The sequence below is a fragment of the Musca autumnalis genome, unplaced genomic scaffold (genome assembly GCF_047663935.1).
Source record: "Musca autumnalis isolate F117 unplaced genomic scaffold, ASM4766393v1 scaffold_5, whole genome shotgun sequence".
Lineage (NCBI taxonomy): Eukaryota > Metazoa > Arthropoda > Insecta > Diptera > Muscidae > Musca > Musca autumnalis.
In genome coordinates, this window is record NW_027412088.1 from 171,717,067 (window position 1) to 171,736,297 (window position 19,231).

The 19,231-nt window shown below is 36.2% G+C and overlaps 2 protein-coding genes across 32 annotated transcripts in view; both read right to left on the bottom strand.

The window, feature by feature from the left end:
- par-1 overlaps positions 1-19,231 on the bottom strand; it is a 103,525-nt gene that overhangs the window by 81,216 nt on the left and 3,078 nt on the right. For 19 of the 31 annotated variants that reach the window (XM_073992076.1, XM_073992088.1, XM_073992097.1 and 16 more), the window contains exon 2: positions 2,750-4,257. In XM_073992076.1, coding sequence (XP_073848177.1) covers positions 2,750-3,604 — 855 coding nt within the window. In that variant the 5' untranslated portion in view covers positions 3,605-4,257. The remainder of the gene's footprint in view (positions 1-2,749; positions 4,258-19,231) is intronic. The other 12 variants (XM_073992089.1, XM_073992098.1, XM_073992077.1 and 9 more) reach the window with 1 other exon arrangement.
- mei-W68 (meiotic W68) lies at positions 8,390-9,581 on the bottom strand. Its single transcript, XM_073955746.1, has 2 exons — positions 9,109-9,581; positions 8,390-9,036 (listed from the first exon to the last, which is right to left on the bottom strand). The coding sequence occupies exons 1-2, from the start codon at positions 9,542-9,544 to the stop codon at positions 8,390-8,392; spliced, it is 1,083 nt and encodes a 360-aa protein (XP_073811847.1). The 5' UTR covers positions 9,545-9,581.

The following is a 19,231-nucleotide window of genomic DNA, read 5'->3' on the forward strand; positions in this document are numbered from 1 at the left end:
CGGAGGAATTGCTACATAATCTGAGCCTAACTGATAATTAGCTGAATAAAACGGTGATTCCGCCCAAGTCTACTAGAGAGGATAAATGTGGCTCTAACGAAGAGCGTATAGACATTGATGCTCAACCGGAAACAAGTCCGAATCCAACTAGTCCTATGCCGGAACATGCCGACAAAAGGCTTCAAAAGCAGACTACCACTGAATCACTGACCGACGATGGAGAATCCAACGAGACTTCAACAACGGCTAATGAAGAGTTAAAAACGAAGGACCATAAACGAGCTATAACGTATCTTCGGAAGTTCGTATGACTGGACGCTAACCTACATTCGGACAGGGGGATCATCTTCATCAAAAGTAAGCTAAGGTTCGTAAAGAAATTCGAAAGAATTTATCCACGTGCGCCTCGATGCGAACTTCAGATGGAGAGGATTTTCCTGCCTATTCAAGTAGTTGCTCAATCCAGAGACTCCATAGAGACTCCGGTGACAGGCAAAGAATTGGAGTCGGCGCAACCCACAGCCTCAGGCAAAGGGATGGTATCGATATCTGCTCTGAAGGCGAACCCCAGCCAGAAAGAACTGAAGAAAGCAATTGAGCGTACTCCTAATCCAAACGATACCCCTAAGAAGAGTCAGTTGGTAAATGTGTCTGCATCTATCCGGCAGGACTGAATAGCATTCACATTGATGGAGTAGCTGCTAATGCCATAAACCACTATCGTCTGAATGCCCTCCTCGGAGTACATCTCCCCAGTAGTAGATTCAACTACCTTCTGGATGTAACGGTCGCCTGCTTGCAAAACACATTCTGGAATTACTTATTAAACCATCTCCGAAGCTATAAGCCGCACTATTGTTTAGAATTCTGAAGGAGATCATTCCAAATCTCTGACTGGTGTCTCTCGGCTTAGACATGCAAGCGTTCTACAGCGAATAGGTAGCCCGATTTCGCTAAGTGATAGGGGGTTAAACCGATTACCTAATAACCTATCCGTTTTCACTGATGGTTCTAAGATGGAAGAAGCCATCGTAGCTGCTGTGTTAGGGAAGTACAGAACTTCGGACGCTTGCATAAACTTAACAAAATATGCAGTGGTTTTCTGGCAGAAATCTTAGCCTTATGACTACAAGTGGGAATGACAGACTATGCAGATGGCATAGTCACAGTATACAGGGTTACCTATGGTGCTCTAAAGGTATTATGGCCCTTCACTATTTAATTTACACTGTTCAAAATTGAAGTTCTAATAAAAAACAAGCAACGGCACCATCCCATCCTAGAACCTAATCTACTTGAACCTACCTACCTTTAGTTTTAATCCAATCGGATTAAGGAGAAGGAAAATCGGCCTAAACCCTCTTTCATTCGAGAAAAAAATCAATCTACAGATGACCTGTGGCAATCCCTGACATTCGAATAATTTTTCCAATGCCTTTCCGTCGAAGTGGTCCGTACCATTCGCAGTTGCCATATATGTGTGCAAGTTAATGGTTATTCCGATTAAAAGTGGTTTGACCAAATGCTGTTCAGTATCAGTATCATAAATAACCACTTAGAAAAATGTTTCTTGCAAGTCTTTTATTTGTTTTTAGCAGGTGTAGTTTCTGCCGAAAATAACTAGGATTGCGTTTATACTATGGCTTCATATTATGATAAGTTCATATGTCGTGATTTATTTGACTAAAATCACCACAAAAGTTCGAAAGAAACATGATCTTGCATAAAAGTCAGACATTCCCTCTCTTTCAGAATATTTATGTATATTTATTAAATACAATATCATTTATATAAAATACTTTCTCAATCTCATTTTTTACATTTTCCCATAATGCTTTAGTATTTTGTAAGATTTGTGCTGTATTTAGGTAAACAAAATCCCTAACAACAGAAAATCAATCACAATAATAACGACAAAGATCTGTCAGCTGTTTATAATCACAAAGTTAATGAAAATCAATCACAATAGTCGGCAAATTGGTGGCAACAAGAACGATTAAACTTGGATTTTGCAATCTTTGCTTTTTTTAAAAAAAGAATGTTAAAAATATTTTTGCGAAAAAATGTCTTTAAAATAAAAACTCGCCCCAATTTACCCAGCAAAATTCTCAATTAAAACTTATTGTTCCCAATAAAAAAGAGAGATAAACTATTTTTTGCAATTGTTTTTCTTTGTTTTAGTATACTGGTCGTTATTGAAATTTATGATAATAAAATGTGACACATAATGTTGGATAGACGTTTTAAAAGAACCCACCACCAGATCCACAACTCAATGGTTGGTCTAAAGTGTCTTAAAGGAATTTTCACTTTGCTAACAACAAAACATAACAAAAACTAGTATTCAATAATAAAAGAACGAGTAAAAAAATGGAAAAAAATGTATATGTTTTTATGTAGGAAGGTATAGAGTTGGTAGTTGGGCAAGAATATAAACCTGAAAAAGACGACCCACATATGTCTGGCGGAAGTTTGTCATTTCAAATGAAATACTTTTGTAAGAAAACAGAAAAAGGCACGTACAATGAATGCACACACACACACTCGCTCACCTGTCTAAATGCAACAACTTGTACTAAACATGAAGATGGTATCTTGCAGTTTATTGCAAACTGTTGGTTGCTTTTACGCTCCACACAATATAGTTGATGACCGTGGTGTGTGTGTATGTGTGTGCATGCAATGCAGTTTGTATGCCACCACACATCATACAAATAAATGTCTATAAAGTTTCTAGTTTCTAACTTACCTTTGCTGATGAAGAAGTCCTTTGTTTTAAAGCCGATGTCGCGGAATTTGAATGACCACTGACAACATTTTTGCTTATTATCGATGTACCTCCACCGCCGCCACCACCACCGGTTACAACAGCATTGCCGCCACTACTACCACCTCCGCCACTAACATGATGATGATGGTGGTGATGATTGGACGATGATGATGACGAACCGCCACCACCACCGCCAGAGGAGTTTACTGCCGCCGCCGCTGATGAGCGAGATCCACCATCCGTAACGGAATTTGTCGCTACACCAGCAACATGGCAATGATGTGATGATTGCGATGATGATTGTGATGGTGTAGATGGAGCATGGTGTTGTTGTTGCTGGGCTGGTGGCGGTTGTTGGTAAGAACTATTGTTTTGTGTCTGATTGGCATTGGCTAAAGATGTTGCAATGCTCGAAGTGCAAGTGGCCGTATTATTGGCTGGCGTTACATTATTGGCAACGGTCGATGAAGAAGTAGTCGTCGAAGGCAGTACAATGGTATTAGCATTTGTGGAGTCATGCTGCTGTTGATGAGTATCTTGTACCGATTGCACTGAACTATGCACACTGTGCTGCTGTTGCGATTGCGATTGTGAGGATTGTGGTTGGGCTGTTTGTTGTTGCGATGTCAGAGCAGCAGCATTTGTCGTTGGGGTGGTTGTGCCGTTCGTCGTAGTTGTACCCGCCGTAGTGCTGCTACTTAGGCCCGACGTTGTTGTTATTGTGGACGCGGTCAGCTTCGATGTTGCATTGCCCTCGGCTGTGGCAGCACTATTATCGGCGGCGGGCAACGACTCAGGAACTGTTTGCAGTGTCGTGCGCATTGTTGTTGACATTATTTTTAATTCATTCGTAATTTGCCACAAATACTAGGTTTCCTAATTACTAATAAAAACGTTTAAACAAAATAACACACGGTGATAGTTGTTGTTGTTTTGCTCTTCTTCTTTTGTTGTTGTTGCCTTTGGCGTTGTTGTTTATCACCACTCTCTTAGTGTTATTTTGTGTGTGCGGGGGTGTTGTAATTGGCGGGAGAATCACCACAAAACTTTGCAAGAAAAAAATTCTTCACTTCAGTTTTGTTGGGGGCTATGATTATGATCCGGCTCGATCGTCTTACAGGTGGTGTTGTGGCTGTTGTTGTTGATGATGATTTTTTGTTACTTCTCCTGTTGTTGTAAACATTCCTTAAGGTTTTCCCAACATTAAGTATAGGTCATTTGATGTTATGATGGTGATTGGTGATGGTGGTGTGTGCTTTACTTATTGTGTCAAGTTGTTGCCGTTGTTGTTGTTGTTGTTATTATAGCTCTTTGAGAGGCGTGTGACAATCCTGGCTAAGTACGTAGTGTTTGCTGCTTTTCCATTAGATGATATTCATAGTTGTAGCGCAATTTCCATTTCATTAAGATTTTTTGTGGGGCTTTATTTACTTTTTCCAAATAAAAACTTGTATATCAAATCAAAAAAACAATTTGAAGATGTCTGTCTGAAAAGAAATGAAGAAGAGAAGGATTAGATATATAGTAAAGAAAAGAAAATCGGTAGGTTTATAATGGAGGAGCAGGTTATGGTTTTTAAGGGTTTCACAACACATCAGCCAAGTTGTTCTCTTACACACCATAGCGATAGATCAGCGTTTTGCTTGTGACGGAGTAAGGTTGCTGCTTATTTTTTCATTGGAAATCATTCTATGAGAGATTTTCATAACATTTAATTGTGATAACAGATCTTAATACATAATAATAAAATAATCACAATAGTGCTAAAACTAGTGGCAAAAAGAAAAAATTGTATATTTCTCAAATGTAGAATAGAAAGGTGTAGAAGAGTAACAATTTTGATAATATTCGTTAAAGTGTGTGGAATTTTCATAATAATAACCATTAGTGTAAATGTAGCATAACTTAAGTGTCTCAATCACAATAGCATGACTACAGCTGTTATAATATCAACGGCAATGCAATAATTTTCGTACTCGGAGAGCCAGGATTATTCCGAGAGTCGGACTGGTTCGTTGCGTAAACCCGAGTTCATGACAAATCATGTTTGATACTCATCGGCCATAAATTATACTCAGGTGTAAAATTAACCTATAAAGTTTGTAATAAAGGACATAATGTCAGAGATCATCCTTTTTATGCTGAATCTTTCTTGGAAATCCAAATGTTTTCTCTGTAAACCCTTTCTGAATAAGGGTGCTTTTATAGACCCCTTCTAAAAGAAGAAGTGCTTCTATACACCCTGAAAAAAGGTTGCATCTATAGACCCTTTCTGAATGAAAGGGTGATTCTATAGACCCTTTCTGAAAGAAAAGATGCTTCTATAGAACCTTTCTGAAAGAAAGTGTGCTTCTATAAACTCTTTCTGAAAGAAAGGGTGCTTCTATAAACTCTTTCTGAAAGGAAGGGTGCTTCTATAAACTTATTCTGAAGGAAAGGGTGCTTCTATTGACCCTTTCTGAAATAAAGGGTGCTTCTATAGACCCTTTCTGAAATAAAGGGTGCTTTTATAGACCCTTTCTGAAATAAAGGGTGCTTCTATAGACCCTTTTCTGAAATAAAGGGTGCTTCTATAGACCCTTTCTGAAATAAAGGGTGCTTCAATAGACCCTTTCTGAAATCAAGGGTGCTTCTATAGACCCTTTCTGAAATAAAGGATGATTCTATAGACCCTTTCTGAAATAAAGGGTGCTTCTATAGACCCTTTCTGAAATAAAGGATGATTCTATAGACCCTTTCTGAAATAAAGGGTGCTTCTATAGACCCTTTCTGAAATAAAGGGTGCTTCTATAGACCCTTTCTGAAATAAAGGGTGCTTCTATAGACCCTTTCTGAAATAAAGGGTGCTTCTATAGACCCTTTCTGAAATAAAGGGTGCTTCTATAGACCCTTTCTGAAATAAAGGGTGCTTCTATAGGCCCTTTCTGAAATAAAGGGTGCTTCTATAGACCCTTTCTGAAATAAAGGGTGCTTCTATAGACCCTTTCTGAAATAAAGGGTGCTTCTATAGACCCTTTCTGAAATAAAGGGTGCTTCTATAGACCCTTTCTGAAATAAAGGGTGCTTCTATAGACCCTTTCTGAAATAAAGGGTGCTTCTATAGACCCTTTCTGAAATAAAGGGTGCTTCTATAGACCATTTCTGAAATAAAGGGTGCTTCTATAGACCCTTTCTGAAATAAAGGGTGCTTCTATAGACCATTTCTGAAATAAAGGGTGCTTCTATAGACCCTTTCTGAAATAAAGGGTGCTTCTATAGACCCTTTCTGAAATAAAGGGTGCTTCTATAGACCCTTTCTGAAATAAAGGGTGCTTCTATAGACCCTTTCTGAAATAAAGGGTGCTTCTATAGACCCTTTCTGAAATAAAGGGTGCTTCTATAGACCCTTTCTGAAATAAAGGGTGCTTCTACAGACCCTTTCTGAAATAAAGGGTGCTTCTATAGACCCTTTCTGAAATAAAGGGTGCTTCTATAGACCCTTTCTGAAATAAACGGTGCTTCTATAGACCCTTTCTGAAATAAAGGGTGCTTCTATAGACCCTTTCTGAAATAAAGGGTGCTTCTATAGACCCTTTCTGAAATAAAGGGTGCTTCTATAGACCCTTTCTGAAATAAAGGGTGCTTCTATAGACCCTTTCTGAAATAAAGGGTGCTTCTATAGACCCTTTCTGAAATAAAGGGTGCTTCTATAGACCCTTTCTGAAAAAGAAAGGATGCTTCTATAGACCCTTTCTGAAAAAGAAAGGATGCTTCTATAGACCCTTTCTGAAAAAGAAAGGATGCTTCTATTGACGCCTTCCGATAAAAGAGTGCTTCTGTTGACGCCTTCCGAAAAAAGGGTGTTTCTATTGGCCCTTTCTGAAAGGGTGCTTCTATTGGCCCTTTCTGAAAGGGTGCTTCTATTGGCTCTTTCTGAAAGGGTGCTTCTATTGGCCCTTTCTGAAAGGGTGCTTCTATTGGTTCTTTCTGAAAGGGTGCTTCTATTGGCCCTTTCTGAAAGGGTGCTTCTATTGGCCCTTTCTGAAAGGGTGCTTCTATTGGTTCTTTCTGAAAGGGTGCTTCTATTGGCCCTTTCTGAAAGGGCCCTTACTAACTGACTACACTTCTTATCTTGAAGAAAAGGCGCTTCTAGTGACACTTTCTGAAAGAAAGGCTGCTTCTCTGCATCTAACCTATCTGTCGACGCAGACTACATTTTCTTCTCAACTTTAGTTACAGACGGGGACGACATCTCGTAACTAGACGACATAAATTGACCGTTTAAACAGGCAGAGCAGCGTGCTCCTCATCCCCGTATAAATGAAAGCCCCCTTAGGTTTCAGGCATCCCGGACGACATTTTGCACAATTTATCATTGAAGAAAATGGATGATGCTGTGGACACGATAGTGGTCCATGTCTCCATCGCCAGTCATAACACAGCACCCTAACCCATTGGAAAGAACACTGAACTAATCTATTCCAGTGTTTATAGAAAAATAACATTGAAAGGTTTTCTAAAGAAAAAATGTATGTTATTCTTCTTATGGTTATAGGAGAGCACATTAAAACCACTTAAACTTCTGACGACAGCTTTATGTACTCTTATTTTTGTGTGTTTCCAGTGGTAAATGGAAGAAAAAACTATGAATTTACAGCAAATAAATAACGGCAATATGACAATTCACAATAATAATATGAAGAGTTAAGAGATGAACGACTTTTTACGACGGCGTTGCTCATCAGCTGTTTCTATTTAATAGACTGGTCGTCAAAATTTCTTGTGGGCTTACATTGGATGCTTTATTTTCTTTATTAAAGAAGGGAAATGGTAGAGAAACCACGAAATATCTGCAAATGAATAACGGTAATATGACAAATCACAATAACAATGTAATGAGTTTAGAGGAGAAAGAAAATTAATTTGACGGCGTCGATAATCAGCTGTTCTACTGCGAAATTAACTTTATTTTTTATTATTTAAAATCGCAGAATTATGTTTAAATAACCTCTCGGCAATAAAGACGAGTTTTTAACCCTCATAGTTATTGGGTGAAGGAAGATGCAAGAGAACTTGTATATTCTGAACGTTCTTAAAAAGAAATAACTTTTAGAAGTTTTTATGTTCTGGACGACTTTTAGTGGAGTTGCTAAAAGACATCTATGTACAGACAAAAGACAGATTAAGGGTCATTATTATATGTTTTCTTTTACTATTGGATTGAACGGAAAATTAATCAATTTGGAAGCATTAAAAATACTAAAATGTAATGCCATGAAGGCCCGCCCTCCTTGAAATTTAATGATCACTTTTAACTTTAAATCTGTTCGGAAAATCCAAACTATAACAAAAGAAGACTTGTAATAATGGGGGTAAAAGGGTCTTCAGTAATCTATAAAAATAACGAAAATTGTTATGAATTTTTATTTATTTTGGATAAACAAACAAAATCTTTTATAAGAAACATAAATCCAGTATTTCCTTTTGAATACATATCAATATTTATTAATCATACTTCATAATACTCGAAACATCGTTTTACGACTAAACTGGATAATATGTATGTTGTTGTTGTTAATTCATGAAATTTAACAAAAATCAAGAGACAGGTTGTGTTTAATTTTGTAAAAAATTATTAACTTACAACACAACCTGCCTCATAATTTTCTGAATAATGTAGTCATGAATAAATAAGGCAAAACATTGTGTAGACATATTATCCAGTTTAGCCTTATAACGATGATCTTTGAGTACAATCAATTCTCGCCTGATTTCTACGGGAACATAGCGGCGTTTTAATATAGACTCAATTTTCTTATAATCATTGCTGGATAGGGGTTCTTGAGGAACCTGTACATTATAGGAAATATCCGAAGGATGTATGCCCAACCATTTAAGTTGAGGACATGTCAAGTGGTGCGCATAATGACTGTATTTCCGAGAACCATAACGATATGTTAACATAATTTCAATGCCATAAGGATCTCCATCGGCTAACATATACACTGGAAGATTCGGATGTTCATTGCATAATTTTGCCAAAAGCCAACGCGTTGAAAGATCAGGATTACCACGAGCCGTAAGCAATAACAATTTGCCTTGCATTACCGCAAAAATGTTGTTGGCAATAAGTTTCTTGAAAATCGTATCCTTTTCCACAACCAATACCAACAAGGCCGATGTTTCGAAATGATTAATGTTACTGAATTCGGGTGGTATCATTGTGGGTGTATTTGCTTTATTACATTCTATGACATCACCATTGTTCATGTAAATAAACAAAGGACCTATGGGGGTATTATAAAATATCATGAATATTTATAACGAAAAACATATAAAACTGTTTTTTTTTTCTTTACCTGCAATCATACCCTTGCCTGAACCAAATACACCCATATTCCAAGATGTTTGCCCCAGCAGAGACCCCACATCATCTACGGCCTTGTTGATTTGCAACATATTACAAGGTAAATAAATATTTTTATAGTATAGCTCACGATATGTGCAACTGCTGTGTGTTAACAGCAGGTCATGTACTTCGGCCATAACATGAAGTAATAATGCAATACGTTTGCGATTGTTTCGGTTGCCATAAACTAACCTCTCCACCTCAACTGCTGTCTGTCGACGCTGCTCCATTGTGAAAACATCTGTGACGAAATTATTTAAACATATGTTGTCTCCACCATCATTATTAGTTCCCATGTGATTTACAATATTGATGTTAGTGCCATCATCAGCAGCACCTGTCATCATCGGCAACATGTCGTTTTGTTTTCTGATATGAATTTCCATATTAGGACCACACAATATTAGGTCCCTTAACAAAGAGTTGATTAACACTTCAATGTTATTAATCATTGCCGCACGCACAGGGTAAATAGGTAGGCAAGCAAGTGTTCTGTTGATGAAGATTTTAGGACGAATGACGTGATAATGTTGACAATGAAATGTGTAAAAAAAGAGATGTGGATGGATGGATAAGGTAAACAGTACTTCAAGGTATTCTTAAAAATAGTACCGTTTCTTTTATTTGTTTTTGTATAAAATACGCAAACACACATGGACATCATATCCACCAACATCTACCACATGTCAGTCATCGGAGCAGGCAATGCACTTTGCTTGTGTCGTCAAAACACACAAGTGCGCAAACACACAGCATTACCCCACCCATTACTTGATTTGACCAAACAAAAACAACAACGACAAAGTCAGTACGTAAGGTTTGTCAAGGAAGATTAATGACTTTTTAGGGATTCACCAATAACAATGCAAAGCAAATGTTGGATGAAAAAAGAAATGTCAATGGAAATGTAATCTTTGTCATCGTATTAGTTAATGAAGCTTTCTATATCAATCAACACTCTAAAATGACTTGACTTTAATACGGCAACATTAAATTGTTTATTTTTTTGCAATTCTAAACATAAGAGAAAGAAAAACGGCAATAAAATTGTGACAAGTAACTGCATAACGGCCATATGATCATTCACAATAACATGTGCAGAGTTTAAAGTCGTTCTGTGTTAACGGCGTCAGTTGTTTTGATGTGATGAGATTTTACTTTATACACAGTGAGAGAGAGACAGGTTCTCTCGAATTTTTATTTACATTTTGTTTACCGTTTTTAGATAGTTTTATTTACTTATGTTGAAGAAAATCGGTGAAATTATTACTAAATAATGACAATATGACCATTCACAACAACACAGTATAGAGACGATACAAATTAACGACGTCGATCAGCTGTTTTGAAGTTAACCTTTTACTGTGGATTTATTTATGGCTTAAGATGAGTTTATGCGCTATGCTTGGATCGGGATGAAATTTTTGTCACAGGTAGGTCTCCTCACCCTGACCACAAATATATATAAAATTTTTGGGAGGAGACTATAATTCCGAAAATATGGGCATCTCAAAACTTGCCTTGTTTTTAAGAAAATTTTTACTAAAGAACATTTTGTTCCCGTACCTCAGATTTGTACCTGTCCATAGAAGAAAGTTATAAATCCCCGGCCGAAGGCCGCCTATTTAGAGAATCATTGCGATTTAAAAGAAAACGTTGCTTTACCTTAGCGCATAATCTCATCTTGCCTCTTATTTATAAGTGCACACAGACAATTTTTGAATATTGCGATCGTGAAAATTTTCTGAGCTAAGAATAGAATTCCTGAGAAAAGCAGGTCTATTTTTATACTGAAACAAATTTCGGAGAACCTGAGAACATCAGGATTAATATTTTTCTGTAAAAAAAAAACAATCCTGAAAAACGTTTCTATAGAAAATTCCTGAGAACCTCTGCATTAGTTTTTGTATAGAAAGATTCCTGAAAACCTCAGGATTAGTTTTTCTTTATAAAAAAATCCTGAGAACCTAAGGACAAGTTTTTTCTATAGAAAAAAAACCTGAGAACCTCAGGACAAGATTTTTCTATAGAAAAACAAGTAAGATAAGCGTTAAGTTCGGTCGGGCCGAACTTTTTATACCCTCCACCACAAATTTCAGCCATTTCGGTGGATTAATGTGGACACAACCTTCAAAATACCGAAATTCGGAAGGTACCGTTCTATGGGGGCGTGGATGATGGCGTGGACCTATACCTACAAATTTCTGGGGGAAAGTTTTTATACCCCCAACGAAGACTAAATACCAAATTTCAGCCATCTCGGTGTGATAATGAGGCTAAAACGTTCAAAATATCGAAAATCGGGAGATATTGTATTATGGGGGCTATATCAACACGTGGACCTATATAAACATTTTATGGTAGAAATGTTTCTTAGCCTCTGGAAACACAAAATACAAAGTTACAACCGATTCTTTGGTCAAATGGGTCTAATACATTCAAAATATATTAAAATGACGCGTACTTTATAAGGGGTCTTATGTGGGGACTATACCAAAACGTGGACTTATATAACCCAACTTTGGTAGGAATGTTTCCTGGCCTCTGAAGACACAAAATACCAAACTACAACCAATTCTGTGGTCAAATGGGTCTAATACATTCAAAATATATTAAAATGACGCGTACTTTATATGGGGCCTTATATGGGGGCTATACCAAAACGTGGACCTATATAACCCAACTTCAGTAGGAATATTTTTTGGCCTCTAGAGACACAAAGTACCAAATTACAACCAATTCGGTGGTAAAATGGGCCAAATATCTTAAAAATTCCTTAAAACGTCAATCCGTTCGGACGCTAGAGTGATTTCCACAGACGGACAGACAGACAGACGGACGGACATGGCTATATCGATGTAGAATTGCACGCTGATCAAGAATATATATACTTTGTGGGGTCTACAATGATTATTTCGAGTAGTTACAAACGTAGTGACAAACTTAACACGTTCGCGGACGTGAATGCTATAGCATTCATTTGCAAAGTCAATTTTTTGTCATTTACTTCTATACAATCGTACGTTTTTGCGATTTAAGTACATAGTACTATTAATTTTATCAATATCCATAATATAATAAATAAAAAATTGTAATAGGACTAATAATTATTTAATAAATACAAAAAAACTAACTTCTGAAAAAATTGGGTGTCCGCGAACGTGTTAATATACCCCCATCCTATGGTGGAGGGTATAAAATCCTGAGAACCTCAAGACTAGTTTTTTCTATAGAAAAAAAAATCCTGAGAACCTCAGGACTAGTTTTTTTCTATAGAAAAAAATTCCTGAGAACCTCAGGACTAGTTTTTTCAATAGAAAAAAATTCCTGAGAACCTCAGGACTAGTTTTTTCAATAGAAAAAAATTCCTGAGAACCTCAGGACTAGTTTTTTCAATAGAAAAAAATTCCTGAGAACCTCAGGACTAGTTTTTTCAATAGAAAAAAATTCCTGAGAACCTCAGGACTATTTTTCTATAGAAAAACATTTGAGAACCTCAGGAATACTTTTTTCTATAAAAAATTCCTGAGAAGCTCAGGACTATTTTTTCTGTAGAAAAAAATCCTGATATCTTCAGGACTATTTTTTCTATACAAAAAAATTCCTGGGAACCTCAGGACTATTTTTTTATAGAAAAAAATTCCTGAGAACCTCAGGACTAGTTTTTTCTATAGAAAAAAAAATTCCTGAGAACCTCAGGACTAGTTTTTTCTATAGAAAAAAATTCCTGAGAACATCAGGACTAGTTTTTTTCTATAGAAAAAAATTCCTGAGAACCTCAGGACTAGTTTTTTTCTATAGAAAAAAAATCCTGAGAACCTCAGGACTAGTTTTTTCTATAGAAAAAAATTCCTGAGAACCTCAGGACTAGTTTTTTCTATAGAAAAATAATCCTGAGAACCTCAGGACTATTTTTTCTATAGAAAAAATTTGAGAACCTCATGACTATTTTTTCTATAAAAAATTCCTGAGAAGCTCAGGACTATTTTTTCTATAGAAAAAATTCCTGAGAACCGCAGAAATAGTTTTTTTTTTTCTATAAAAAAATTCTTTAATTCTCAGGACTAGTTTTTCAATATAAATTATTTATTTAAATTTTAAATAAAAGAGTTGTTCTTAGGTATTGCCAAGGCATATTCATAGAAGTTAGATGCATAAATTACAAATTTGTAAATTTGTTAGTTATAATTCATGCATTTACCTTATATGAATATGCCTTGGGTATTACTGTTTTTAATTTTAAATCACAATTCACAATAGCTTTTAAGGAGAGGATAAGAATCAAAACATAATTTCATAAAGCTACAAGGCCACACATCAAACTTACCAGCAATCATTGGACAAAATTCAAAATTGCATGAAGCTGCCAGGCAACACATCAAACTTTCTAACAATCATCGATTTTTTTTCTTCCACACAAACTTATTAAGTATTAAATTCAATTAGTTTTCATTTGAAACAAACTTTTTTTCTCCCATAATAAATAAATGATAACCTAAAATGACAGTAAACCCTGATATCATTTAGGCTATATTCTTCAGAGTTTTCACCATTGTCATTGGTAGTTATCTTTCAACAAGATTTTAGTTGGCACTGGCGTGCGTGTGGCAGAAAGAGAAAACATTGCCGAAAAGCAAAAACATTTTCTTTGTTAAGTACAAAAACCGAAAAACAATTAGAAAGAAACTGTATCTTGTTTTCGTCATTATTTTTTCATTTTCTGTGTTGTTTTTTCGGTACGCAGCAACGGGTCTTTGCCCTTGTCTTCAAGCAAAAATTTGAATATTTGATTTTTGTATTGTGCATAGGAGAAACAGAAACAAAAAAAAACTGCAAAGATTTATTTATAGCTTAAAGATATGTATGTAGGTGCTGACGTTTTGTTATATGTAGCTGCTACATCTGTTTGAGAAACAAAAATGAAAACTACGTCATATTTAATGCTCTTTTTTTTACAAAACAGGAAACTAAATCAATCGAATTTTATCAATGGCCAATGTATTGTATATGACGATTGATGGGTTATTGTTTTGCTCTAAATACAATACACCAATATCAACTAAGACTATTGCTTATTATTGTTATTAGTATTATTGTTATTGTAGGGCGGCAGGTGACAACAGAAGCTGCTGTTTGGCTTGCTTGCTGGCTGGCAAGGAAGATAAGGCAAACAAAATACAGCCAGCCAGGCATTCCATGTCAGGTAATCAGTCAGTCGACGGGTATATCTCGCATTATTTTATGATATTTGTGATAATTTTGCCAGTCTCTCAACATTTACTAATTACGAATTGTGCAATCAACGTGATGGTGGTGTACAACAGAAAAGTAAAATAAACCTCCAAGCAGCAAATGACTGTTCGTTGATTTATTTTATCATTTGTTGTTTTATCTAACAGAGATAATCAAAAGAAGACATACAAAATGAGTTTCTAGTTTTGTTTAATACGTTCGTTCGTGCCTCTTTACTTATTTGGAGAAAAATAAATAAACGTCGTTATCAGTTTAATAGTTTTATTTATCTTTTACTTTTTTAAACACAATAAATAAGGAAGAGTGTCATACTAAGCAAATACGGTATGACATCCATTTTGTATGTTAAATATTAGATATCTATTACATTGAGAAAAAAAATAACTTTGCCAAGATAATAGGTAAAATACATTTTCTATTGCTATTAAAAGTAGCCATTAGAAAACCTTCAATAAACACAAGACATACTTTGTCTGAATTCTATATCTTTGCGGTTTTGTAATGTAATGATTAATTCAAAGACAAACTGAGTTTGTAATAGCAAAAAACACGATTAGTTGTAATCTATAATATGTAGTAAATCTAAGTTTGTTTACTTTGGATATCATATAATGAGCTCACCACAATAACCAATTGTAAAAACATTAAGGGGTTTCAAAATAAATAAAAAATCAATGTAGCTACAACCCTGAATTAGTCATTTGGTTTGGAATCCAAGCCTATAAGGTCATCTATGCTACAAAAACAATTAAACTACCTGCAAGACGCTACTAATTTTTACTACAATAAATTTTTTTTCCTTTATGTTATCGCAAAACAAAATTAGTAAAAATTAGTAGATTCTTGCGGTACTGTAACAGACCATAAATCTAATAAAAATATAGATAACATATGCACAAAAAGAAGATTCCTAACAAAAACATGTAAATTTGTAATTAATTCATAAAAAGCAATTAAATGTAAACGTAGTTTATTAAATTTTTTATAGAAAATATTATATAGTATTTTCTACTGTAGTTAAATAAAGTCCAATGGCGAATTAATATTTAAGAAATCCCATCCCTGCATTCGTTAATATTCACCTGTTGTAAACTCGATATAAGATTATTTGTGTTACTGACAAACAGCTGATTTTCTGTAACATCTGTCTCTGTCTACTATTGTGAATGAACATGTGATATTACGACAAAAACAACTCCACAGAATCGCAAACAATTGTAAATTAACTCGAAATTTAGTTCAAAATCTTGATATTTCATTGTATAATTTATTCAGATTTGATTTAGACATACGGGTGCGCCTTTTTTTACCGTAGTAGAAGTAATAACCACAATTGGTACAACCACAAAAACGACAACTAAAAAAAATAGTCACGGTTTCTGACAAAGTATCCTCATCTTGTGAAGAGAAGAACTGTCCCCAACGGGTGGCGAAAGAAGTTCCAACCAGTGCCGAATGAAAAATACTATTTACCTTTGTTGGGTACCAGAACACTAGAATTTTTAGGGGAAAAAGACAGTTGATGAACTGGAAAAATGCTGAATTCCAAGAGGAGGTTTGTGTCAAACCACCACTTTATGGCATAAATAGAATATTCTCCCACCTGGTGGAAAAATCTGGAAAAATTACCACAGGTAGATCGTGTTGTCCTGATCACAAATATATAAACTTTTCCCGAGGGAAGTACATACTTCCCGAGATATGGGCCTCTTAAGTCTCTTAAATTGGCTCCTGTCCATAGGAAAAAGTCTTAAATCCCCGGCCGAAGGCCGGCTACTTAGGAAAAACTTACAATTTAAAAAAAAATTCAAATTTTTCCCTCAGCTGGTAGAGTATTAAATTTGTTCCCACTTTACTTCTACCTCGACAAACTGAGAAACCCGTAAACATCTGGCAGGTCGGACCTCGACGCAAGGTATCGAAGTCAATCTGGCCGACTAACCAGGTCAATCCCACGGCAGCGGGCTCTTTCGTACCGGACTGACCCGAAACCATAGTGTTTCGGCCAGCGGCTGCTAATCCAGCATCAAACCTATGCTTTTACGTAGGTTTTTATGCTGCTACAACAACAACAAACCAGGGCACAAATCAGATATGGGATTTGTTGCAGAGATGCATATGCTGTTTTGGTGTGCATGATATTGTATCTTCATCTTACTTCTCTTCCATAGAACGTACGGACCTGTTAATGTATAGCAGGAACCTTAAGTGGCTATGGGCGGGTCATCCTAGATTCAATAAGTTTAGTTATATCCCTTTTTATACCCTCAGCATTTATGCTAACGAGGGTATATATCATCGAAATAATGGTTTTAGACCCCAAGTATGTTTGGACGAAATGTGTTTCAGACAATTTGGAGTCGATGGAGCAATGTCCGTCCGTCTGTCTGGCTGGCTGGAGCGCACAAACTTAGTTTAAGTTCGAAGATGGGTAATATCGGTTCACTCCTTCCGGTACCTCCCCCACAAAAGTTCGAAAATGTTCGGAAAATTTGTGCGCACGATAACTCTTGAAGGGAGTAACCGATTTGGTTCATACTTTGCCAATCGTGAAATGTGTACCAGACTTAAATAAGATTTCAATATGGACTCAATCGGTCCAATCCTTCGAGTACCTTCCACACAAAATTTCGGAAAAGTTCAGTTTAGGGCCATCTCTCGAATGGCATTGATTTTTGTTTTAGAAACTTGCATTCACTGCCCCCCATACGACGCTACAAGTTTCATCAGTGGCAAGTCCATACTTCCTGAGAAAATAGCCTGAAAGTTGCAAGAAAACAACCCCTATGACACCGTGTGAGGTGGTTGGAGCGCAAGATAACTCTCGAACGGATCTGCCGATTCAATCCAAAATTTGGCCTTAGTAATATTTTGTCCAAACATAGTTTAAGTTCAAAGATAAGCCATATAGGTTCACTCCTTCAGGTACCTCCCCCACAAAAGTTCAAAATGTTCGGACAAATTGTTCGTACGGTAACTCTTGAAGGGAGTGGCCAAATTGGTCCATACTTTACACATCCTAATATATCTACCAGATATAGATCAGTTTCAAATAGGGGCTATATTTGTCCACTCCATCCGGTACCTCCCACATAAAATTTCGGATAAGTTCACTTTAAGACCTGATATGGAATCACTTTGTTTTTTGTTGAAGCAACTTGCATTCGCTGCCTCAATTACGATGGTAAATTTTTTTTCAGGGGCAAGTCCATACTTGAGCAAACAGCCCGAAGGGTGTAAAAACCCCCCTATGGCACCATATGTAGTGGCTGGAGATCCATTCTTTTGATCTTTAATCCTAATGAACATTTTTGTCCACCACCAAAATCCATCCGTAAGAACTTTTGGTGCTTTCGTGAAGGCATCCAAGACGTCATTCAATTGGAAGTCTAGCGCAACTGTCCATAGCAAACTCTCTATGGCTACAGATGCAACAAAGTCCTAGTGAGCGGCTCCTTCCAAAACAACTCTAAACAGGTGACCCTTCTAACATGAAAGCCTCACGACACCCAGCATCTATTCAATTACACATCCACATCCACGAATCTAACAAGTATCGGTTGGTTGTTGTTGTAGCAGCATGGAAACCTACGTAGAAGCATAGGTTTGATGCTGGTTTGGCAGTCGCTGGCCGAAACGCTATGGATTCCGGCCAATCCGGTAAGAAAGAACCCGCTCTCGTGGGCTTGCCCATCGATTTGTTGTTGTTGGTGTTGTATAAGCATAGGTTTAATGCTGGGTTGGCAGCCGAAACGTTTTTGATTCTGGGTTAATATGAAAAAAAAACGCTGTCGCGGGATTTGTGTTTACATCCAGCTTCAGTGGGACTATTCTTTATGATGCCAACATCGAACAACTTTCAGAAAGAAGCTTTCGAATACAGTCGAACTGTTACTACAACAACAGTTAAGAGGCCATCTGATTTTAAGCAAGTTGTCATGTTCGTTGTTATTGTAAATTAATTGTATGAAAACTTGAGCCAACATTTTGACAACTATAAAGGATTTCAAATAAAATGGAGTCTTTGCTGTACTCTTTACGAGAACTGCCAGTGTATACTGAACCTAACTGATGTGTCCATCGATCAGCTGATTTTTTAAATGATGACTATAATGCCACTGAAATCTTCTGCATTATTCTGGATTTAGATGGGCCAAACCCTTGGCACAATGGACACCAACCCCATCAAAATCAGCCGATCATCATACTGACTGTAATAATTCAATTTTGGTAATAAAATCACATTACAAAAGGTAAACAAAAGAAAAGTAAATGTAAACTTATCTAGTTTGACATTCACCAGCAGGTAGAACACATATCTTGTTTATATTTAGTTACTGCTGCTACATCTAAGTGAATGGTATTCTGTGCTTCCGATCATTATGGATAGATAATATTCAATATTGACTAGGTATTGCTGAGTTTTACGTTGATCTGTCGTATAAAAATAAACACCATGAACTTCATTCACACCTTCTTACTAATTTTCACACTTTGAATATTGGAGTTTTCCAAAACTGGTATAAAATTTGACAAGTTTTCGGGAAATCTGTCTGCTATTACTGTTTCTATAAAAATCATAAAATTACTAAATTGTTTATAAAGATTTGTGCAACTAGTTGGGGTCTTGTAAGTATGATCTGCTGGTTGAGGATATTTGCCACAATCGTATATGAAAATAGAAAAATATTGCTAAATTAGTTTTAAAGAAGTGAGTATTTTCTTGGTGTAGCCTAAATAATTTTAAAGTGTTTTATTTTTTTTTCATATTTCATTGTAATATGCCAAATATGAATCAGCTTACTTGGGAAATGTGCCAC

Coding starts and splice junctions, on each gene's coding strand:
- mei-W68 (XM_073955746.1), bottom strand. CDS start 9,544: ATGGAAATTCATATCAGAAAACAAAACGACATGTTGCCGATGATGACA. Junction 9,037..9,108: donor AGGCAAGGGTATGATTGCAG/GTAAAGAAAAAA, acceptor ATACCCCCATAG/GTCCTTTGTTTATTTACATG.